General features: G+C 31.4%; 1 protein-coding gene across 3 annotated transcripts; it reads right to left on the bottom strand.

The window, feature by feature from the left end:
- Nucleotides 1-693: 693 nt before the first annotated feature.
- Nucleotides 694-12,940, bottom strand: LOC127729951 (uncharacterized). 3 transcript variants are annotated; one of them, XM_052237938.1, is made up of 7 exons: nt 12,914-12,940; nt 10,508-10,588; nt 6,997-7,174; nt 4,838-4,894; nt 2,931-2,987; nt 1,920-2,005; nt 694-1,104 (listed from the first exon to the last, which is right to left on the bottom strand). In XM_052237938.1, exons 2-7 carry the CDS (start codon nt 10,551-10,553, stop codon nt 1,070-1,072), a joined length of 459 nt encoding a protein of 152 aa, XP_052093898.1. In that variant the 5' UTR covers nt 10,554-10,588; nt 12,914-12,940; the 3' UTR covers nt 694-1,069. The 3 variants fall into 3 exon arrangements, with proteins under 3 accessions (XP_052093898.1, XP_052093895.1, XP_052093897.1); XM_052237935.1 differs by lacking the exon at nt 12,914-12,940 and adding an exon at nt 12,508-12,633; XM_052237937.1 differs by lacking the exon at nt 12,914-12,940 and adding an exon at nt 12,531-12,633.
- Between the last annotated feature and the right edge of the window lie 5,566 nt (nt 12,941-18,506).

Below are 18,506 nucleotides of genomic sequence, written 5' to 3'. Positions count from 1 at the left end.
GAACCAACAATATTCTCATTTCTAGCTAAAACAATTTTAAAAAAATACATACATTTCTAACGGCAATTCTTGACAAATTACAGTCCATAACACCACTTAAATGAGACAATTATTTAACATTGTTTTTGTATTTACGAATACAACTTGAGTATCCTGATCTCTTTTTTTTTGTCAGAATACACTTGTTTTATATATATTTTACCAAATAATTTGATCAATCAATCTCTTTTGATTTTTGTTGACATTTGAAGAGGATTTGGCAATCCGTCGTTTGGAGGCCGTGTCAATATGTTAATAATGCAATACTAACAGTTTATCAAACTCTAATACGTAATATGTTATTACATACATGTAGTAATACATTAAAAGAATGATCAGCAAACATATTGGACATTACAACAGATTTAATCAATCCCAGACAACCGAGTGATTCGGAAAATAGACGTTCAAACGAAGGCAAACAACAACAAACACCACATGGTGTTTATAGCTGGAGTTAGTACATGTACACTATATAGGCACACAATGTGGTGGTGTTTAACCAGTTGTACACACGGACCTCCCTAGTTTGCCTATCTACGCAAAACATTGAAAACAAAAACACATTAAAAAAACGCATAGTGCAGGTAACAATAGGATGACTTCTAAATGTAACAAAAAAAAAAGAACTTTATATAAAAAAGGGTCAGAATGTACTCGCTACTATGGTTGCAAGCTCAGCTAGCTAGTGATGCTGTTTGAATACTGCCGTTCAAGAAAAACAAAGCAATTAAAAACACAACTCTTGACATGTTAAATTACGTCTCAATTTAAAATTTAAATGAAATCTGCAGCATTTGTGAGCGAGCAGATAGTATTCAAAACCTTTTAGACTTTTAGAATAAAGACCCATTTAACCGAATTAGTGAGTATATCACGCCTGTATTCCATGCTGTTGAGTTGAAAAATGTGAGAAAATTTTCTTTAGTATTTTAGTTGTACATTGTATTAACATCATTTCAATAAAAGGTTGTGAGAAATGTTACACTTGTGTTTACGATATTTAATTCAGTTTTTCATTTGTGATTCTTTATTCTCTAGACTCTCCTAAATGTCCTAGGCCTTCTGAAAATATATAACATTCCATTGATAAAAATTGTTTAAATGATCAACACAAGAACTTAAAGACATGTCATCATTATATAACCCACATATATATTTATTGTTACAAAATATGGATTTTTTTGCTACTGTACTGTAGTTCATTAAATATATTATAAATATTTCAAGAATTGCATTTTATTGTGTTTAATCTTTTTGCCTAAAGTTACTTTTTGAATATTTACAACTTCTGTACATGTAAGTCCTTGCTGTAGGTGTCAAAGGATCACTCTACTAGATGCGTATTGTGTGCGCTGCCTTTTATGTACTTAAATGTCAAAATCTTCTTCTTGTTATATTTGTCATTTTAATTGTTCATTCCAAGTAAATAAAACACTCTGTTATGCACTTTTTAAGAGGTAATACTTTCAGAATAGAGCACATAACAATAACAACATTTTCTTTCTTTAAAAAAATTATTATATGAATTCGTTAGCATTTTTTCCATATGCTTGTATAATAGCATAAAATATTGCAAGAATCAACTTTAAACTCAAAATAATAAGACACAAGTGAAGGATCTACTGATAAGTTTTTTGCAAACTGAGCTATGTTGACCTCTCAATGTTTTTAGAGTTTTGTGTCGTCGGGTTGATGTCTCATGTGACGTTTATCAAACATAATATTATATTCATGTTATCTACATTTAGGTGCAAAAAAGTAATGTTTGCAAGATGTACAAGCAGACATTACATGTTTTTTAATAGTTTTTCAATCAAACTTATTCTTTTTTCATAATTTTTCTTTTTCACTATTACCATGGAATAACGAAAACGTACGAAATTTAGGATACAATATATCAGTATCATCAATAAAACTCTTCGTGTTGAAGGTCTTACTGTAACGTTTAGTCTCCATTCTGAACCTAAAGACAAATAAAAGGAATAAGTTAAACATTGTATCATAAAAATGGCCAACGTCGACTTAAATCATACTTTGGACATACATTTCGGATTCAAACAAAATTGAAACTGACATCATCAAGGAACTGCATTTTTCATTTAATTTTTTAACAAGTTTGGAGGACGTGTCTCTCAACGGATAATCAGCCTTTGAATGGGAACAAACTGTGCTCCTCTCCTTACCGACTTTTTCCTTTATTCGTATGAGACAGCTTTCATATATGAATTGTTTTTTTAAAGAATGAAATGAAGCAAGCGTTATCCTTTAACTTCTCGTTACATTATATAAATGGTGTCCTCTAAATGAATAAATCAAAGTTTGGTGACTAGATAGATCGCATCTATCCAGTTGAACTTTAAATAAAAGATACCACAGATAAGTTAAGACTGTTGTATACATTAAATTGCATCCAGAGATTGACAGGGAGGGTTGGTTTAGAACTTAATTTTACAACAATGATATGATTTCACATGCCTAATGGTTAACCTTCCATTTCTTAAAGCAAGTTTCAAACAATATCTGCATATGTGATATATATCACCCAATTACTGTGTGATTTTGAGGGTTTGCGTTTCCGCGTCTGGCGTAACAAAGACTGCTATTATTTATTAGTTTTTTTCCTTTGATTATTACCTGAAAAGAGAAAATTATGTTTACGAGGAAGCTATTGAATCAAGAGTGCCTAAAAGTTAAGCTGACCCAATCCCTTTGAAACTTCAACGGATGAAATCATTAATTGGTTGACTGCTGATATGTTCCATTTGTCGTAGATACATTCCTGTTCTACTTGTCTAGATTGTCACATTGTCGAATGCGACTAATCAACGGTTAATTACTTTCCGTTGGGAACACGGATGGTACAACAAGGGGAGCAGTAACGTACTTACCCTTCCGGGCCAACCGAGTGCAACTTCTTCTTGACTATCTTGAATTTCCTAGGCTTTCTGAAAATATATAACATTCCATCGATAGAAATTGTTTAAATGATCAACACAAGAACTGAACTACATGTCATTATTATATAACCTACATATATATTTATTGTTACAAAATATGGATTTTTTTTCTACAGTACTGTAATACTTAAAATATATTATAAATATTTCGAGAATTCCATCTTATTCTGTTTAATCTTTTTGCCTAAAGATACTTTTTGAATATTTACAACTTCTGTACATGTAAGTGTTTGCCGTAGGTGTCAAAGGATCACTCTATTAGATGCGTGTGTGTGCTGCTTTTTAAGTACTTTAATGTCAAAAACTTTTTCCTACTGTATTTGTCATTTTAATTGTTCAATCCAAGTAAATAAAAAACTCTGCCATCCACGTTATGAGAGGTATTATATTCAGAATTGAGAACATAACCATAACAACATTTTCTCCCTTTAAAAAAACTATTAAAAGAATTCGCTAGCATTTTTTCCATATGCTTGTATGAAAGCATAACATTTATCAAGAATCAACTTTAAACTCGAAATAATAAGACACAAGTGAAGGATCTGACAAGTTTTTTGGCGAACTGAGTTATGTTGCCTCTCAATGTGTTTGGAGTTTTATGTCGTCGGGTTGATGTCTCATGTGACGTTTATCCAACATAATATTTTATTCATATTATCTACATTTAGGTGCGAAAAGGTGAGGTTTGCAAGATTTACAACATTGTACAAGTAGACATTAGATGTGTTTAATATATTTTCAATCAAATTCATTCTTATTTATTAATTTTTCTTTTTCACTATAATCGCGGAATAACGAAAAGGTACGAGATTTAGGATAATAATATATCAGTTAAATAAATCCAACTCTTCGTGTTGCAGGTCTTACTGTAACGTTTAGTTGTCATTCTGAACTTAAAGACAGACTGAAAGATTAAGTTAAATTTTGTATATAAGTTTTGGATTAAAACAAAATTGAAACTGACATCATCAAGGAACTGCATTCTTTTTATTGCATTTTTTCCACGTTTGGAGGACATGTCTTTCAACGGACAACCGACCTTGTATGGGAACAAACAGTGCTCCTCTCCTTATCGACTTGTTCCTCAATTCGTATGAGACAGCCTTTATATATGAATATATGTTTTAAAGAATGAAATAAAGCAACCATTATCCTTCAACTTCTCGTTCCCTTATAACATGATTTATTTTAAAAGAATGAAATGAAGCAAGCGTTCCTTCAGCCTCTCGTTCCCTTATATGAATGATGTCCCTGAACTGAATAAATCAAAGTTTGGTGACAATATTGATCGCATCTATCCACCTGAAATTCAAATAACACATACCATAGATACAGTTTAAACTGTTGTATACATAAATTGCATCTATAGATTGACAGGGATGTTTGATTTAGAACTTAATTTTACGACAATGATATGATTTCACATGCCTCACTGTTAAACTTCTATTTCCTATAGCAACTTTCCAACAACATCTGCATATGTAAAATATATATCACCCAGTTACTGAGTGCTATTGCGTCAAGCGTAACAAAAATTAAGGCTGGTATTATTTATGAGATGTTTTTTAAATATTATTTGAAAAGAGAAAATCTCTGTTTAAAAGGAAGCTATTGAATCAAGAGTGCCTTAAAGATAAGCTGACGCAATCCCTTCGAAAATTCCACGGATGTAATCATGAATTAGTTGACTGCAGATATGCCCCATTTGTCGTAGGTACATTCCCGCTCTACTTTTTTCGATTGTAAAATTATCAAATATCGAATACAACTATTCAACATTTAATAACTTTCCGTGAGCAAAACGGATGGTACAAACTGGGGAGCAGTAACCTACTTACTCTTCCAGAGAAACCGAGGGTTTCCCATCTTTGATTTTTACGACTTTCCTAAGCTTTCTGAAAATATATAACATTCCAATAATAGAAATAGTTTAAATGATCAAAACAACAACTGAACGACATGTCATAATTATATAACCCACATATATATTTATTGTTACAAACAATGGATTTTTGTACAGTACTGTAATACTTAAAATGTATTATAAATATTTCAAGAATTGCATCTTATTCTGTTTAATCTTTTTGCCTAATCATACTTTTTGAATATTTACAACTTCTGTACATGTAAGAGTTTGCGGTAGGTGTCAAAGGGTTACTCTTCTAGAAGCGTATTGTGTGCGCTGCCTTTTATGTATTTTAATGTCTAAAAACTCTTCTTACTATATTTTTCAGTTTAATTGTTCAATCAAAGTTAATAATACATTCGGCTTTGCACTTTTTAAGAGGTAATATTTTCATAAAAGAGCACGTTACAACATTTGCTTTTGTTAATAAAACATTGAATGAATTCGTCAGCATTTTTTCCATATGCTAGTACAATAGCATATGTTTTATAAGGATCAACATTAAACTCGAAATACTAGTAATAAGACACAAATCAAGGATCTACTGATAAGTGTTTTGCAAACTGAGTTATGTTGATCTCTCAATAATTAAGCAGTTTTGTGTCGTCGGGTTGATGTCACATATGACGTTTATCCAACAAAATATTTTATTCATATCAACTTTGTTTAGGTGCAAAAAGAGTGATGTTTGCAAGATGTACAAGCAGACATTAGATGTTTTAATAGTTTTTCAATAGAATTTATTCTTGTTTCATAATTTTTCTTTTTCTTTATTATCGTGGAATAACAGAAAGGTACGAAATATGGGATAGCATATATCGGTATGATTAATCTAACTCTTCATGTTGAAGGCCTTACTGTAACCATGGTAACATTTAGTCTTTATTCTGAACATAAGAACAAATTGAAATAATAAATTAAATTTTGAATCATAAAATGGCCAATGCGACTCAAATCATTCTTTGAAGATAAATTTCGATTTCAAACAAAATGGAAACTGACATCATCAAGGAACAGAATTTTTTTAATTGCATTTTTTTTAAAACGTTTGGAGACGTTTATCTCAACAGACAATCGGCCTTTGAATGGGATCCAACTGTGCTCCTCTCCTTACCGACTTGTTCCTTTATGAGACAAACTCCATATATGAATATATATTTTTTAAAGAATGAAACGAAACAAGCGTTATCCTTTAACTTCTTGTTTCCTTATATAAATTGTGTCCCTATACTGAATACATCAAAGTTTGGTGACAACATTGATCGCATCTGTCCAGCTGAAATTCAAATAACACATACCATAGATACAGTTTAGACTGTTGTATACATGAATTACATCTATAGATTGACAGGGATGCTTGATTTAGAACTTAATTTTACGGCAATGATATGATTTCACATGCCTCATTGTTAAACTTCTATTTCCTATAGCAACTTTCCAACAACATCTGCATATGTAATATATATCACCTAACTACTGTATGATATTGAGGGTATGGCGCAACAAATCTTAAAACTGATATTGTCTATTAGCTTTTTTTTTTAATTATCACCTGAAAAGAGAAGATTTTTGTTAGATGGAAGCTATTGAATCAAGAGTGCCTGAAAGTTAAGCTGACGCAACCCCTTCGAAATTCAACGGATGTAATCATGAATTGGTTGACCGCAGTTATGTTTATTAGTCGTAGGCACATTCCCGTTCTACTTTTCTTGATGGTAACATTATAGAATGCGACTTATCAACGATTAATTACTTTCTGTGAGTAGAACGGATGGTGCTACAAGGAGAACAGGCACTTACTAACCCTCCCGGAGCACCCGAGTTCATCCTACGGTTGTTTGTGGGTTGATATTGCTCAATCGTTTGTTTACTGTGTATCGTTTTGTGGACTATTATTTTGTCCTTAAATTTTTTTTGGGTGATATCTGTTTTCCTACAATTATGATTTTCGATTGTCTCCTTTTTCCTCCCCATATTCGTAAGGTACTAATTGCATATACATGTAATAATTCATATCCTTTAGTTATTACTCACCCTTCTGTGGCAAGTAGATCATACACAGGCAGATATAGCTACGTTTTCATCACTTACGGTTCATTCAAATAACACCAACACTCAATGTTCCGTGTTTTTTCACACACTCCTTTCTCATATTTAAAGTACCGACACCACCAATCACATTCTTTTTGTGCATGAGGACAAAACTGGTCGATATTCAAGCTGGCCATGTGCTGCCTTATGGTCAGATGCTGCTTTTTGGCATGCAATCCTGAAAATGTTATTCTTAATTTGTTGATATACACGGTATATAAGGCTAACTTTGTTCAATAACCAACGTATTACGTGACCATTTTTAATAAAAATTCATTGAATTGTTACTCTACGGGTAAACTCGGGTATAAAAATATGTTTTTTTCTGGATTTTTCAAACCCGGAAGTAAAAATTCATGCACTTTGGTCGAGGGAGAAAATTTTTTATTCATTAGTTTTTTATTGGGCAAAATATTATGTGCAGCTGCACAGTTTCATATTCTGAATAAGTATAACTAGCATTACAATTTGGCACAGAACATTTTTCCAATAATGTATACATTGTGACAACAAAACTTCTTTATGATCTGACAGCGATCTAGACATTTTCTTATTGCGAAAGAAACATAGAGAATCAAAAAGTGTAATGAAGTCCCCCTCGGTTAAAGATGGACAAGACACCACAATGACCGTACGAAAGTAAGACAAAATTATATAAAAAAAAAAATCTACATTAAAAAAACACCTTTATATTGAGAAATACGAACCAAATCAATTCGAATTCAGATGACACGGAAGAGAAATTTGTTCCTGCTCAACTGAACTGGTGGTACCGTCTTGATGCTCATAACAGGCTAGTGAGAATTTGCATTGCTAGATCATTGTTTGATAGTTTGCTGTTTGTTTAGCGACCAGATCCAAATATTTATGCATGTTCAGAATGCAATGAATGCAATAGGTAGGTTATTTTAAGTGAGTCGTCAGGGATGAAGTACTTGAATTCGGACAACCACTGAAAACTAACGGTGTTTGATAGATCAGAAACATTATTTACAACAGGCCACCCATAGACCCCTCGAATAGCTATTACAAGGGTTCAATAGCGTGGCACTTTTTCTGCGCTAGTCATCGCAATTAACGTCTACATTCCGATCAGACGTGGCTGCGTATTTATACGTCTCACAACTTCGTGATATCCGTGGTGTTAGAAACAAAACAAGGGGGATTATGGCTAATACAAGATTTGTGCACTACTTAATATAAACGTAAACATTCGTTTTAAGAGTTGTAATTTATCGTAGCATTCAAAAAGTTGAATTATGAAACTAATCTTAGTCTTATTTCTAGTGCATATATATATGACTGATAAGCAATTTTATAAATTATTGGAAAGATAATTATTTACTGTGAATTCATTTTTATTTCTGGATACCAATTTTCGCGGAATTCGTTGGTAGAGGTGAAAGATGCCAAAGGGACATTGAAACTCATTAGTCGAAAATAAACTTACAACGCCATGGTTAATAACGAAAAATAACAACAAAACAAATACTACACTAAACACAACATAGAAAACTAAAGACTGAGCAACAAAAACCCCACTAAAAACTAGGCGTAATCTCAGGTGCTCCGGAAGGGTAAGTAGATCCTGCTCTACATGCGAAACCCGTCGAAATGTAATGTTCAATAAAAAAACAAATTTTTAATATTCTTGTATGCAGACTTTGTCAGAACCACGAAATCTCATATTCAGGTAAATACAAGTTTTCCTGAATCCACGAAAATTGGTACCATAGAAATAAATGAATCCAGAGTATTTTGAAAACGATTTTATGTAGGTAAGTTTTAAAAATGTTATTTTATTTAAATATATTAACTAGATTTATTGATTATAATTGTATGTTTAAAGAAAAGATAAATGTATGTATGGCTAATGTTCGTTAAATTTGTTTCTGTCACAGCATGAGAAAAATTATCTGAGGAATAATACTCAGTGTTTATCTTATTTAATGGACAATTTTGTATCGGTATAGAATGTTCCTCATTTTACAATGTTTAGATAATATATCATAATCTATCGAAGTTGCATTTTTAAACCTTTATTTTTGTTCGTTAAATGTTTAAAGATACTGAATGATGTGAAGACCTCGTGCTTCACAGGAAGCACAAAGAGTTTCGATAATATTATGAATGAAGGTATATAATGTTTTGTACATACATCAGGCCGTTAGTTTTCTCGGTTGAATTGTTAAACATATGCCATTTCGAAGCATTTTGTAGTTTACTATGCGGTATGGATCTTGTTCATTGTTTAAGTGACCTATAGTTATCTTCCATGTCATTTAGTCTCTGGTGAAGAGTCGTCATATTGACAATCATACCACATCTTCTTCTTTTAATGTATTACTTTGAAATAAGTTAATAACAATAATCATGATAAAAATGAATCATTAATTAGTTAACTTCATGTTTCTCAATTAGTTTGCATGTTGTTGTTCTGTAATTCTCACTACCGTCAAAGTCATATGAAAAAAGTTCTTGTGATATAGATATTATCGCAATTATTGAACTAATGCATGCATATATACTAAACTTAGTCATAAGTGAAATGGTGAAATGATTTTCATTTTTAGCACCCAGTTTGGTTCAATTTTGTTAAAATAAGCTAAGAAACATGTCTGATGAATTATTTACTTTCAAGTAAATAATTTGACTCCATTGCATCCGTATTCATGTGACCTTCAATCAAACCCCCTAGCTAGAAATAAGATATGCATAAACTAGGCATGTTCAGCTATTTAAAGGAAATGAATGTCAACGTTGAAAGTGAAACAAAGGTAAACAATTTATTTAGCTGATTCTATCCACAAAAACTCATTCTTATACAGATAAAAACGATAATTAACATATTTCACGTGTTTGCTATCTATTTACATCTATAATTATGTTTATATCGGGTTATATGACCGTCGACAGTCTTCGGGGGTCACCTCGGTGGTTAAATAGATGGCTTACAGGCTAAAATACACACTAAAAACCGGAACATATTATCAGATACTTTTTTATAATATGGATATTTGTTATGTTTTAAATCAAATATGAAACTTTTCCTCAAATTGGTGAACAAGAAAATCACAGCAAATGCCACTTTAAGAATATATTATTACCACTTAACTTCCAGCGCACGTTTGTTTACATTCTTTCATCACGGTTTCCCCTTGCCATTGCACTATGCGGTGACTGAAGTTCTAACGAGAGGTCGTGTAATCAAGGTCTCTGCTCATGCATACGGGACAATATCGGCGAACTAGCGTACGGTAAGACAATAATTCAATAACAGTACATTTATAAAGATTTTGATAATATGAAGGATTTTGTTTTTACAAGAAAGTTACCGTATAATGTTTTATAGTTAACTTAGCCATTTAAGTATAAAAAAACCATATTAAACTTTAAAATAAAAGCTTTATATGATTTTAATTGATTAAATTTGCGGCAACATAACACACGCATGTAGATTTGATAATATATATATATGTACAGCAAACTATTTGATATCTAAATCTTTTACCTGCAACGCAGAGTGAAAGTATAAATGCAACGAAGAAATACTTCATGTTCTTGATTTATACCAGGAGTCAGGGACAAATATCTGTAAAAAAGTATTAACCTTATTAACACTAATTGAAAATGAACTATTATTCTCATTATACTTTAATGCAAATTTCTTATATCATCCATTCATTTCATTGGTCACGCGACATTTGTTAATTTTTACTAGCCTTTCCTAAGCCCCGCCCACCCATAGCAATGTGTGATATTATTAGTAACGGGTGTAAATGCAAAGAATTAACACCAGCTGAGTCCGAAGTTTGTCGATCCGAAACAATTAACACCCGCTCCAGCCGAGTTTCATTGATTCTGATTTCTATATATATATTATTTCTGTCGTTGTGTCGTTGTTATTAGTAAACTATCTTAAATAATGACTTTATTTTTTTACTTTTACAATTGTCCTTCTAATAACATAGTGCACACTTGAATCATAAGGCATCCAGTATAATAAAAAACATACTGCCCTTGGGTGAAGCTGTTAAGGTGATTATCATACTCGATGAAAAAAATTATCACCCTGGTGGAATGTTTTCCCTCGTGTGTTAGTCTTCCCTAACACCTTCATCAAACACAGTATGTTTATAAAGACCGTTGTAAATTCACCCTCCAATATATTTAGTTCTCTATGATCATTCATGTTTTAAAGAGAACATTTTTTTCAGTTAACGATTAATCAATATTAATGTATAAGTATTAAGCTTCTGGGTGTTAAAATATGTTTCCTGCTGACCTATAATGCCTTTTGGGCATTGGTGTCATTGGGTGCCTGTCTCACGTATAACTCACATCTCCGTTTATTCATATTTATAATAAAGAAATTATACAGCCGATCATATGAGTTATAATAGAAGTAAAACAAAAAAACTCAACGAAAAAGTATAGCTTCGTTACAAAATGCCATTTGTTTGAGAAAGAATGATATCTTGTTTAGCAATAAACACTTTACCTATTAAGTTTACGTAACCTGTTGATCATTCTCCTGTTTGACCCTTTTATAAATGATCTTGAATGATACACATGGCAAACAAAAAAGATATTCTATATTCTATTGTAATACATCACTGTGTGTGATGTCATGTGCTGTCGTTAATGGATAAGATCATAATAAGATGTTCGTTGTTATTCTGGGTTTTACATGTTGTAACGACTATTATATTATTTATTTGTGCGTTTATCTGTGCTGAGTGTTCTTGTGTTTGTTTGTGCTGTATTTCTGTCACGTAGTGGTGTGATTTTAAGAATAGTTTTTAACATCGCCGTATAAGCGGGAGATTTGGCTAGCCATAAAACCAGATTAAACCCACCATTTTTTCTCAAAATGTCAGTACCAAGTCAGGTATATGGCAGTTGTTATCAAATAGTTCGTTTCTATGTATGTTTCTATTAGAAAATGAAAGGATATGGAGTAAATGCACATGGGACAAACTCGCACACAATACATAGAAAACATGGAAAATTATCAATGAACAGGGCTTTTATTCCTGTTCTTCATCTTGACAGTTGATATAGAGTCTTCAACAATGAACGAATCATTCGTACCCTACAACAAGGTCAAGACGGCTTCCATTCTCCATTTTATGCATTGTCGTTTGTTTTTGTTTCATTCAGTGTTTCTGTTGTTCCGTTGTTTTCCTCTTATATTTGATGTGTTTCCCTCGGTTTTAGTTTGTAACCCGGATTTGTTTTCTCTCAATCGGTTTATGACTTTTGAACAGCGGTATACTACTGTTGCCTTTATCTATTGTATACATATATAAAAAAAAATGGCATTTTTGTTTTTGATACTGACTAAGTAGGAATATCAAGCAAGCCCGCAAGAAACACAGATATTGATACTTCTGTAGGAAAAGCAAAAAAAACATCAAAAATACTTGATTATACTCATAGTGAAATATATGCTGACAGTTACATGTACTTAAAAGTAAAAAGCTCATTATATTTTAAATATGTACTTACAGTGTTTTTGAAACTGATTTTACCTGTAAAATCCTTAAAATTTCCGGCTCAGCAGAGTAATATTCATATATTTTTCTACTATAGTTTTCTCAAGGTTGTCCAAACATTTTGATAGGTCATTGTAAATGTTCACCTTATCAACCGACATTAAAAATAAAACATTTAAAAAAAAGTCTGATTTATCATTATTACACCACATGTTATATGAATTTAAAGAATATTAAGCGATGGAATGCGGACTTTGTTTGATAAATTACTGTATTTACCATAAAGGTTTCAGTAGGGTTAATTGTATTTTGTTCAGCAGTTTCCTTTATCGTGATATTGTGGTCAGCAAATATATCCTCACTTTATATGTGTTATAACATGTAAAAATACTAATTATGTTATAAAGAAGTGAACTTACATCAGTCTTGTTATATCGTCGTGTCCAAAACATGAGTAGAATACTGTATAAGGTAAACAGGTAAATATAAATCGAGACAAACAATTCAAACGACCATTTTTGTTCATCGTCCCGTGCAAATCTTCCGGTTCTAAACAAACGAAAAAACTAAACTTGACTGCCAAACCATAATGACCAATCGAATACAATGATTAAAAAAAAACTCCTATGAATATTCATCATATCAATGAAAAAGTATAATATATATTACTATACACTAAAAGCTATTTGCAAGTAAATAATTTTAAGACATTACGACTTGTAGATGAAACAAAAACATATACTCTAAAATCAGAAAATTATCGATTACCATTTCTTTTAGGTCAAGTGTCAAGGGGCAAAAATTTCGGACAGAGAACAAAATTTTAACAAATCAAACAATTTGGTTGTTTCTGCAAAGTGCATGACTAATCCAGGATTATCATCGGAAAATTTAGATTGCCCCCCCTTCCCCCTCGGAAAAAAAGATTAAACTGAAATAGGGATGATATGTGAATGAACTTCTTTGAGTGTTGAAGCATTGACTTTCAGTCATTTCAGAAATGCACCCTTTAAGATAAAAGTAATGAGAAGTGCATGATATTCAGATTTGTTCGTTCACACATAATATTACCCAGGGCAATTTCGATAATCCGTCTTCTGTGTTTGTTATATTGTTGTCATGGTGACTTCAATAATTAGCAGACAAATTTTTTTTGATCTGTGTATATTTCAATTCAATATAAAAAAAAAATGAAATGGTTGTTCTATTCCATTCCATAATCATTTTACAGACTTTTTTCCCTGTCAAAAGTTTCAAAACTGTTAATGTTTATGACCCCTTCTGTAGCCATTTAGTACATATACCAAGAAGAAACGTTGTTCAGAGCAATACTGTTAAATATTTCATAGCACTCAATAGAAAATGTAGATTTGGTGACAAATAAAGCCAAGAATTTTGCAGAAAACCCACATGTTTTATTACAGAGATTTTCTTTATAAAATTGTAAACATAGATTAATTACTTGTTTGTCTATGACGTGGTAGCGTTTATTGTCTACAAAAAGTCCTAAACAACCTTTACAATCCAAAACACCGCGTGCCGAGTAACTAAAGTCGAGCGCACCATAGATGGTTTTTAAAGAAGTCTATTTTTATAGTTGTTTTAACCAATATCTTTATTTAATATATACTTGTTTAAGAAAAATCATTGTAATCCATATCTATTAATCCACGAATTGTCAAATACAAGGGATGCGGATTTATTTCATAAAATTTCCATATGTTTATCTTTGAAGCTACAAAAGGTAAATTATCCTTAACACGGTCAAATAGTTATGCTATTATATTTCACGAACTTTTTCATTGGACAAAAAGTCGTTTTTACCATGGTAAAAAAACACTAAGATAACTGCTAAATGTTTGTGTCTGTCGTCGTCATTTTCTTGGTCGGCTTTTAATCTATTAAATGAAATAGCAGGAATAAATGTTATATTTGAAAAAAAAGCAAAATCCATACGACAAGTCTAATTTTCTGTTAAACATAACAAATGTATGGTTTGGGTCTGTCGTCTACTCTTGTGATTATTTTAATATAATTTTAATTTGGATGAAACACGTCTTCTGATTGGCTGTTTTTGTCTATTTGCTCATAGACATAAACATAATTTTATCATGTGACCGTGACGTCATCAACCTATTTTTCAATATGTACTCCTTAAAAAGAAGTAAATTATAAAGAATGATTGTAAAATTGTTTCTGTCTATTCGAAATAACCTAAAAAATGTGGTGCACACTTTTAAAATAATCCGCTACGCGGGTTATTCAGTGTGCACCACATTTTTGATGTTATTTCTTCAAAGACAGAAAAAAAGTACGGTATAATTTTAGTTACAGGCAATTATATGCACTGACATTTTGACACTAGGATCCTGCTTTTAATTACTGTAAACTTAATGTCTACAAATAACACAAGGACAAAATAAATGCTTTTCCATACACCATGTGCATGTACAATATGTATATATTTGTTTGTCAGGTGGTGTATCAGGATTTCTTTTAATTTCGTGTGATTATGTATGATAAGTGTATACTATTAGCCACCTTTCTATGATTGACGGATGCATTTTGGTTATTTATTTCGTTATGTTGCAGTATCATTATATACGCGTATACTCCACATCCTTATTTGTTCATAAATAATTGTACATTTACAATTTAATTCAATTTTACTGTCAAATTTAAAAGAGAGAGAAAGAGAGAATTCGCCATGAACTATTATAGCGACGTTTTATTCGTCATCAGGGATGAATTTTAAAAGAGAAGCAACTATACTTAATACAAAGACACTTTATCGTTTGTTTCAATACTTCTTAAATTTTCTAACCCTTTTTTTTTTAAACCTGGATATTCCACTTGTCATATTGTATATCTTTTACGTATATAATAATATTTTGTATTGTGGGACTTATCTGACATGTAGCATGATATGTACTTTAGTTTATGAATTGCATGCTTCTTTTTATAATTTATGGGGGTGTAACTGCTTTGAAAAAAGCACATTTTGTGCGCTTCATTTTAAAGATGTGCACACAATCAACTCTTTTACAACCCTAAACAATTTAAAAAGGAGCAATTATATTTTTATGCTACAACGATAAAATGAAGATTTATATCAAGCTTTTCGTTTGTTTTTCAATGCATTATTTTAACATTGTCAAGAAAAGCACGTGTAGTCATAATTGTGGTATTCTATACGAAAACAAAATATGATATTGGAGTGCCACGCGATTGTTGTGAGCCAATCAAAATTCTAATGAAACATAATCATGTAATTATTTGTATTTAACCTCTCTGTTTATTCATAAACGTTTTGATTTATCTTTGTAAATGTTTAGTAAAACGCCGTTTAACTTCGCCATGTTAACCGATATTTAAACAAAACAATAAATATTTAACAACAAATTGCTTTCTTTAAAAAAGAAAAGCAACACGTGAACCAGAGACCGCTGACTGGTCACCAAAAACTTGTTTGTGAATTTTAATTTTTGCTTTTGATTTGAAATAATTGAATGTGAATAGAATAAGGCAATGATGATGTTAAAACCCCTTTATTGAAAATATGTAATTGTGTGAAGATTCTTGCACAAGTCAATGATTAAAAGCACTGTTGGGATTTTAGTTGTAAATAGAAAAGTGCATACAGCTACCATTTGAATTTACCTTTTAAGGCTTGACTAATTTATCTTTAACTTGGGTGTATACATCATTTATTTTTCTACGTGTTTAATATATAAAGTCCTAATCCTATTGCAATTCTCAGTTTCAGCAAACCGGATGTCTAAAGCAAATTGCACAAACCAATCAAAATATAAAGTCCAGTTCTCAGTTTGTTGGATGCGTTTATTTTATCTTTCATATCTTCATATTTTGTTTCCTGGTGCTTTTTTGAATTATTCTTGTACTCATTATTGAAGCTGTTTGTACTCATGGTAGGTGTGGTATAGAGAAATTGAAAGTCCAATTGCCATGTGAAGTGTAACTCTGTGACATGCAACTTATATGAAGGTTTCGTGTTTTGTTCTTGAGAGTAACACACCAGCTTCATTTGGAACTCTTATGTGATGACAATTATTTTGGTCTCATAAAACATTTCAAAATTAAAGATTTCATGAAGTTACGTAAATCAATTCAAATATTCGACGGCAAACACCTAGTTTTGAATAATATCTTGTTTCAGAAGTTTTATGAATAACTGCTATGAACATGCTTTCAAAAGAACCAATTTGTAAAAAGTTTATGTTTGGTAAAAGTCAATAAACTCATCATAGACACGTGATCAGGATTGAAGTTTTGCACGCCTGACGCGCGTTTCGACTGCATAAGACTCATCGTAACGCTCGAAAAAAAAAGTGAAAAAAGCCAAATATAGTACAAATTTGAAGAGCACTGAGGCTAGACCCCCAATTCCGAAAAGTTTTTGCCAAATATAGCTAAGGTAATCTATTCTTCGGGTAGAAAATCCTAAGTATTTTCGAAAATTTCAAAGTTTATAATAGGACAGTCACTCAAAAAAAAAAAAAAAGGAAAAGAGAAATAACTAGAGCACCTTAATGATGACCATGCTTCAAAGTCACATGTCAAGCTCTTACTTTTAGATAAGAAATGCGAAAATTCACATTCCGCTAGTGAAATTATTGTGTACGTATGCACGTGGTTTTCTTGCGCAAGAAATAGTGAATGGAAAGCAAACGAACTGATATTCTGGATAAGAATATGCTTTTACGTCATCACGTATATTTATTCTAGACTCAAATCTAATGTTAGCTGAATTCGGATGTCAAACTGCCTTCATCAAGTCGTTTGATTCCGGATTCCTTGCCATTTAATCCGGAATTTGTGTGAACGCAAACCGATATTGTTGTCAAATCGGATTGCAAATCCAAATTTGTTGTGTCGTGTGAACAGGGTGTAATAAATGGTAAATGAAGCAAAACTTCTGTAGGGAAGATGGTCAACAGATTGAATACAATTTTCAAAACCGCACCATACTGCAAAGATTTAGATTCTATTTAAAGGTTGAACAATTAAAACACAAAAAGAATAGAGATTTAATTAATATACATTCATAGCTGTTAATAAGTCTTTTCCGGAAATTAAAATATACTATCAACAAACGCAAACGTCAAGTATTTACTAATGGACATTTTCTATCAAATCAATCTTCTTCAATTCTAACTTTCTATTTCATTTCTATACAATAATTAAGCATAGACTTACAAAACCATACGTAAACGGTATAAAATAATAAACGTAGTAATTAAATAATTATTGTAAAATATTAATTACGTTTTTTGTGAGATGCAAGGATTTAAAATCCTTGTGAATTGAAACCATGCAACTATTTTTTTTTCATTCACTACAATTTAAATTTTAGAAACAAATCTATTGGTGTGCATCCCTGATAACTGTTGCTCATATGTTGGATATAATTTTCATAAATGTATTCCATGGAACATATAAAATAACACTATTAATTATATTATATAAATGATAAATTTAGTTTCAGTTTAAGTTTGATAATTCTAATGAATATTCCCTTGGTCTGTGAGTATCTATTAATGAATTAAACTTTTTGGACAGAATATCGTTTTGTTTAATTATCTTTCTGTTTTCCGACCGCTGCATTTCCGACCTAAGATAAACATGTTTAACAGAAATATCGTTTTGTTAATTTTCGTCATGCTTTCCGACAAGTGCTCAGGCTATGATGGAATTACAAAATATCACGTGGTAAACGTTCAGAAATAATCAGTTTATTGTCAGTATACTATTCCAAGATTATTGTCACTATGCACAATGGTACGTTGTATCAACTACTACATACACAACCCATACAGGGGCCGTATCAAAACATAAATTAAACAATTGCATTATCGTTATACTTGAATTTAACAAACATTCACATCAAATGCATATGTTCTGTCAAAAGGCAAATAGGTTGGAATATATAGGTGATTTTCTTACTGCAATCTAGTCTTTACGTTTTCACTTTCAGTTGAACACAATGTCACG

Source organism: Mytilus californianus, unplaced genomic scaffold (genome assembly GCF_021869535.1).
Source record: "Mytilus californianus isolate M0D057914Y unplaced genomic scaffold, xbMytCali1.0.p SCAF_2, whole genome shotgun sequence".
NCBI lineage: Eukaryota > Metazoa > Mollusca > Bivalvia > Mytilida > Mytilidae > Mytilus > Mytilus californianus.
The sequence above is the reverse complement of the archived record's forward strand: the minus strand, read 5'-3'. Positions and strand labels throughout refer to the sequence as shown.

Coding starts and splice junctions, on each gene's coding strand:
- LOC127729951 (XM_052237938.1), bottom strand. CDS start 10,553: ATGAAGTATTTCTTCGTTGCATTTATACTTTCACTCTGCGTTGCAG. Junction 7,175..10,507: donor ACTTTCACTCTGCGTTGCAG/GTAAAAGATTTA, acceptor TAACATTTTCAG/GATTGCATGCCAAAAAGCAG. Junction 1,105..1,919: donor TATATTGTATCCTAAATTTC/GTACGTTTTCGT, acceptor ATATATTTTCAG/AAGGCCTAGGACATTTAGGA.